Raw genomic sequence first — 7,500 nt, 5'->3', positions numbered from 1 at the left:
TTGTAAAAGACCTACAACCTTTAAATTCAATCTACTTATCAATACACGTAGTCCTCGAGAAAAAATTGCAAAGTTTATCTACTTTATAATATCCTTATTTTAGAGTACAGAATTTTTAAAATTTTCCTTATTCTATTATGTTATTTTCGACATTTATCTGGTATCTTCTTTTCATTGCCTGTTTACGAAATTCCTTTACACTTTTCTTTGTCAATATATATCTTTTTGCTTTAGATATATGTACATGAATGTAATAGTGATTAACAGATTTTTTTCTCCTCATATTGGAAGTAGGTTGGATTGGGCTGTTAAATTTAACCATCAGGACTGGGCACTTAAACCAGTGTGGTTGTAAGTCGATATAAATTCACCAAAATAAGAATATATATATATATATATATATATATATATATATATATATATATATATATATATATACAGGTGCTTGAAATTTTGTTAAGAGCAGTATCTCTAAAAAATGCATGCAGACTATAAAACAGTCATTCACACACTTAAAAAACAATGTGAAAAATCGTATTTCATCATAAATACTGATTTTCTATACATATGCAGTAATTGATTTTGTTATATATTTTACGTTATTCTGTCAAAATTCTCGTTGTCTATCCCTCCCAAGATTTGATATTATTACGCACTCCGCTCTACCGACCTGAGGGAGCACCGCCCCCCCCCCCCCACAAAAAAAAACTCAACCCCCATTTTCTAATAATTCTCTATTTACTTTACCCTTTCCATCCATCTTATTACGTATGCACAACATAGAACTGTAATTTCAATCCATGCTGTTTAAATTGTATTCACATGACAAAAAGTAAATGACATATGTAATATGGGTAAAAGAGACACATTAGCTATGGTAAACAGCTCTTCTAGGAGAAGGCACTCCAAAATCAAACCACTGTTCTCCAATCTTGGGTAGTGCCATAGCCTCTGTACCATGGTCTTCCACTGTTTTGGGTTGGAGTTCTCTTGCTTGAGGGTACACTCGGGCACACTGTTCTATCTTATATCTTATTTCTCTTCCTCTGTTTTGTTGAAGTTTTTATAGTTTATAGTGATATTTATTTTAATATTGTTGCTCTTCTTAAAATATTTTATTTTTCCTTGTTTCTTTTCCTCACTGAGCTATTTTCCCTGTTGAAGCCCTTGGGCTTATATTATCCTGCTTTTCCAACTAGGGTTGTAGCTTAGCAAGTAATAATAATAATAATAATAATAATAATAATAATAATAATAATAATAATAATAATAATAACAATTGTGGTTTATATAAGCTTTAACCTTTTATCAGAAACTGTTATTATTTTACAGATGCTTAACGACACTAACGCCTTACAACTTTCCCTTGTTCCAGAATCTTTTTCTTTTATCCTAAAACTCAACGTTACATTAACTATCTACACATTGCTCGAATCAACTTTCTTATTCCTGATTCCTATTTACTATCGCCATTATTATTATTATTATTATTATTATTATTATTATTAGCCAAACTACAACCCTAGTTGGAAAAGCAAGATGCTATAAGCCCAAAGGCTCCAACAGGGAAAAATAGCCCAGTGAGGAAAGGAAATCAGGAAAGCAAATAAATAAATGATGAGAATAAATCAACAATATATCATTCTAAAAACAGTAACAGCGTCAAAACAGATATGTCCTATATAAACTATTAACAACATCAAAAACAGATATGTCATATAAACTATAAAAACTATTAACTATAAACTATAACTTACACTTCCCTAACATGTTCTTTCAATTTCATCTCATCTTAACCTTTACAACTATTTCATTGTTATCAGTCTGTTTTCCTTATCATCAGCAATTATTTTTTCTCATCTTGTTAATACTTCAAGTACCTTCAAACTTTTTGATCATTTGCCGTATCTATCATTATCACCAATCCTCATCTTATCAAGATATTATCCACACTACACTCAAGTTTCAGTCCCTTACAATTAATTTCAATCAGTTAAATAGTTACTAAACTAATAATAATAATAATAATAATAATAATAATAATAATAATAATAATAATAACAACAATAATAATAATAATAATATTAATTATAATAACAATAATAATAATAATAATAATAATAATAATAATAATAATAATAATAATAATAATAATAATAATAATATATCTCAAACAGTGAATAAACGTTTTTGTATTAAGAAAGGATAATCATGTGCAAAGAAAAGTGTAAATGAATTTCGTAAACAGGCAATGAAAAATAAGACGACACCAGATGTATGTCGAAAATAATATATTGAAATAAGGAACATTTTAGAAAGTCTTAACTCTAAAATAAGGATATTATGAGGTAGATAAACTTTGCAATTTTATGTTGATCTTGGTCTCCATCAACCTGACTAATTTTCATTTTACTGGAGATATGTTTAAAAAACGGATGTTGAATCAAAATAGATCTACCTAATCTACATATTATTATTATTATTATTATTATTATTATTATTATTATTATTATTATTATTACTTGCTAAACTACAGCCCTAGTTGGAAAGGCAGGATGCTATAAGCCTAAGAACTCCTACAAGGAAAATAGCCCAGTGAGGAAAGGAAATAAGGAAAAACTACAAGTAGTTTAGGAACAATAACAACATTAAAATAAATATTTCATATATATACTATAAAAACTTGAAAATAACAAGAGGGAGAGAAACAAGATAGAATAGTGTGCCCGAGTGTACCCTCAAGCAAGAGAACTCTAACCCAAGACAGTGGAAGACCATGGTACAGAGGCTATGGCACTACCCAAGACTAGAGAACAAGGTTTTAATTTTGGAGTGTCCTTCTCCTAGAAGAGCTGCTTACCATAGCTAAAGTGTCTCTTCTACCTTTACCAAGAGGAAAGTACATATAAAAAGACGAGAATCTTATTGCTGAGTGATATCAATATATACAAGTCAGTCGATGCTGTTTGTGGAAAGTCCGGCAATCTTACAATTAGAAGACAATTCAGAAAGAATCCACCTTAGAAAATGAAAATAATACGATAAAAAAAATATAACTCTCTGAAGGCATCAACTTTAATATGAAAATATTCAAACTTGCTGCTCTCATTCGACCCTGTGTGGAACATTATTCTCAAGATCTGGACTGGGTTCTCTTTCTTGAGGGTACACTTGTTCACAGTGTTCTATCTAATTTTCCTTCCTCTTGCTTTGTTAAAAAGTTTATAGTTTATATAAGAAATATTTATTTTAGTGTTGTAACTGTACTTAAAATATCTTATTTTTCCTTGTTTCTTTTCCTCACTGGGCTATTTTCCCTGTTGGGGCCCCTGGGCTTATGGCCTCTTTCTTTTCCAACTAGGGTTGTAGCCTAGCAAGTAATAATAATAATAATAATAATAATAATAATAATAATAATAATAATAAAAGCAGTCAATGTTGGCCAACAAACTCCTTATTTGTTTTCTATATTCTCAGTCTCTCTTCTTCTTCTTCTTTGTCTACATCTTTTCCCACTTCTATGCGGGGTCGATGTTTCTGGTCAGCTTTCTCCATCTACCTCTGTCCCACACTTCATCACCGGTTAATCCCTTTAATCGAAGGTCATCCTCTACTGCTAACTACTCCTGTAATCCTCTTCTATAAGGAGATCTATTCTCAATGTTCATTTAAGTTTAGAGGATTAGGTCATCCTAGCATGTGACATGTCAATATCCATGAGAACACGTCATTAAAGCTACTTTTCGTGCACTGGTAAACCTGGAAATTCTTTTTCATGACGTTAAGAAAGCATTAAAATATGTTACCTAGTTTTCTGAACACATTGAAATATATTACTTGACTTCCAAAAGCATAAAAATAATATTATTACGACCCAAACGCATAAAACACTATCCCTAACAGTAAAAATGCAAAAAAAAAAAAAAAAAAAAAGCTTAACTTTCCGATTCATAAAATATAAAAATGTAACTGTTTAAAGTACTAAAATGTGATGCTTAATAGTTACAAAACCATAAAAAATTTGACTCAACGTTCAAAAAAGTAACTTCAGCATGGGGCCATTACCTTATATGCTGCTTTTTACCTTAGATTACCTTAAAACTTTTCAAATTTCCTTCAATTTGAAGCTAGCAAAGCCAAAATTACCATAGAATTACCTTAAAAATTACCTTAAAACCATGAAAATTACCTCAAACTAAGATAATTACCTTAAAAGTTTGAATCCTGAATTGAAGAGTTCAATTAGCAACAGTATTCTCTTCCTTACTATGGTGTTATTTCAGTTTTAACAACTAGAATTCATTAGGGTACGTATTGTGAGTTGCTGAATGTCATTAGCAATTATGTGTCGAAAATGAGATGGTTCTACAGCAGCAATTAATGGGGGAAATAGTTACAGAACCAGAAATGTCTTCAACAAATATATCATGTACAGGGTCCAGAAGATAATTTATATATATATATATATATATATATATATATATATATATATATATATATATCTATATATATATAAATATATATATATATATATATATATATATATACTGTATATATATATTATATATATGTATATCTATATAGATATATATATATGTATATATATACTGTATATATATATATATTATATATATGTATATCTATATATATATGTATATATATATACATATATATATATATATATATATATGTATATATATATATATATATATATATATATATATATATTTACGAGCAGCATCCATTTTTCGAGGAACCTAGCCTATATAACCTTATAATGGCAAGTATCAGAATATAATCTATTTGCTCATATATATATATATATATATATATATATATATATATATATATATATATATATATATATATATATATATTACGAGCAGCATCCATTTTTTGAGGGACCTAGCCTATATAGCCTTCTAATGGCACGTATTAATCCTATTATTATTTTACTTTTTTTTCTGGGGGGTGTAAATACAGATTATTTTTTTTCTTTTTTGAAAGGAAGACAATCATGAAAGTACACCTAAAAGTCAATAAAAGTTATCATTTCCATTTTTCGAGCGACTTGCCCTAAATCAGTGTCAATACAGATAGGCCTAGATAGCCTTATAGCGGCACGTATTAATCCTGGTTATAATTTTTTCTATCCTCTTTTGGAAGGAAGACGATCACAAAAGTTCACCCAAAAGTCAATTCGAGATATCATTCCCAAAAGATTAAAGTAGAAACACAAATACTATAGATAAAATGAAAGAAGCTCACATACTCTATACCGAAAGGATTCAAGAAGTAAATAGACAAAAACTTGAAAATATAAAATGACTTCTTTTGGAAGGAAGACAATCACGAAAGTTCACCCAAAAGTCAATACGAGATATCATTCCCAAAGGATTAAAGTAAAAATACAAAAACTAAAGATAAAATGAAACGAGGCTCACATACCCTATACCGAAAGGATTCAAGAACTATACAGATACAGATAGGCCTAAATAGCCTTATAGCGGCACCTATTAATCCTGGTTATAATTTTTCTATTCTCTTTTGGAAGGAAGACAATCACGAAGGTTCACCCAAAAGTCAATACGAGATATTATTCCCAAACGATTAAAGAAGAAACACAAAAACTAAAGGTAAAATGAAACGAGGCTCACATACTCTATACCGAAGGGATTCCATAACTATACACACAAAAAGTTAAAAATATAAAAAGGATTAAAGAGGTAGAAACACAAAAGCTTTCAAGATAAAATGAAACGAAGCTCACATACTTTATACCGAAAGGATTCAAGAATACACACAAAAACTTAAAAATATAAAATGATATTAAGCTCAGATACTCACCAAAGTTTGTTCGTACTCCCGATATCCCCCGACGTCAAAGGCGTCAGTTTCATCATCTTCCTCGGAGTCCCCGGGAGGAATTTTCCAACGGACGGACATAGTGGCGGTGGTGTAGTCGTGGACAAACTACGGTAGTAACTTAATCCTTATTTGAGTCTCTTATGAGACGAACGTAGTAACTAAATCCTTGTTAGAATCTCTTATGAGACGAACGTAGTAACTAAATCCTTGTTAGAATCTCTTAGGAGACGAACGTAGTAACTAAATCCTTGTTAGAATCTCTTAGGAGACGAACGTAGTAACTAAATCCTTGTTAGAATCTCTTAGGAGACGAACGTAGTAACTAAATCCTTGTTAGAATCTCTTAGGAGACGAACGTAGTAACTAAATCCTTGTTAGAATCTTAAGAGACGAACGAATCAAAGAGTTGTGATCAAACACACCAAAAACTATCCTTTACTCTTTAATCGCCTTACTTTTAACCAACGCGATTCTTTGGAGACACAAAGATCACTAAGGGAACTTGAAACTTCTTCACACCTTGAGCATCAGTTACCAAAGTGTAAACACAAAGATCACAGAATGACAACGAACGTGTGGCCTTAATGAATAATGGACGCCAGAGTTGCAAGTGTTTAACTTTCCCTCATAAACTTGACAACTGGTCAAATGACCTCGAGAAGGCAGCGTTAACTTCCAACTCGCTCTGAAGCTGGAAGATCCTCGCACACGATACTTCCCGCTCGACGCAAAGGTCACCAGCCTTGCCTGACCCGTTTAAACTAACAATATGAGAGATATTTAGTCCTCTCTCGTGTAGATGTATACTTGTAGGCGAGTCAGTAGTGAATGCTTGCCGTATGATAATGCGCAATTGTCATTCAAATATAATTGGCTGAGTTTTAATATTTATCAATTGGTTAAATCGGACGAAAATATGGCACTAATTTCAAATACACATGAAATACGCCTCTATTTACAAAACGAAATAGCTCAGTGCTTGGACGGAAGTAGTACACCCTTAAGCCAGTATACAACTTTAATAACCATATCAAATCTTAAAAACTAGGACGGGAGTAGACTGCCGGACACATCCAACAATTACTTATCCACTAATATCACTGGAATTATCACCCAAAAACTATCTCGACCCTTTAAATTGGGCCGCTTATCTCCACTCAACTGTACCCCACTTTCAGCGTCGATCTCTTCGTACCATTAACTCCCAGTTCAACTCCCGGTCCAACGCCCAGTCACAGAGAGTAGCTTATCACTTCACTGTATCGAGACCTGGAGACATTATCTTCGTGTTGTCTTCAACTCGGAGTAAACAACGCCGATCCGTCATGTGACCATTAGACGCTCGGCAGTTTCCTGTGAAGATAAGACATACAAATATCAGTCTTGTAAGTACAATAACGAAGCTTTATAAAATTGGGAATTACGTAATCAAGTATTGTGAGCGCAATAAAAGCTTTATAAAATTGGAAATTACTTAATCAAGTATTGCAAGCACAATAAAAATGCTTTATAAAACTGAGAATTCTGTAATGAAGTATTACGAGTACAATAACAAAGCTATATCAAATTGGAAATTACACAATAAAACAATGAAAGTACAATAACAAAGCTTTATAAATGGAAAATTACGTA

The 7,500-nt window shown here is 31.3% G+C and overlaps 1 protein-coding gene across 1 annotated transcript in view; it reads right to left on the bottom strand.

The window, feature by feature from the left end:
• The window catches only part of LOC137631177 (chloride channel protein 2-like), a 390,893-nt gene that overhangs the window by 329,546 nt on the left and 53,847 nt on the right, over window positions 1–7,500 (bottom strand). Inside the window, exons 2-3 of the mRNA XM_068362900.1 lie at window positions 6,029–7,221; window positions 5,848–5,987 (exon numbers count right to left, since the gene is read on the bottom strand). Coding sequence (XP_068219001.1) covers window positions 5,848–5,946 — 99 coding nt within the window. The 5' untranslated portion in view covers window positions 5,947–5,987; window positions 6,029–7,221. The remainder of the gene's footprint in view (window positions 1–5,847; window positions 5,988–6,028; window positions 7,222–7,500) is intronic.

This window comes from Palaemon carinicauda, chromosome 39 (assembly GCF_036898095.1).
Source record: "Palaemon carinicauda isolate YSFRI2023 chromosome 39, ASM3689809v2, whole genome shotgun sequence".
NCBI classification, from domain to species: domain Eukaryota; kingdom Metazoa; phylum Arthropoda; class Malacostraca; order Decapoda; family Palaemonidae; genus Palaemon; species Palaemon carinicauda.
This window is presented reverse-complemented; position numbering and strand designations above follow the sequence as displayed.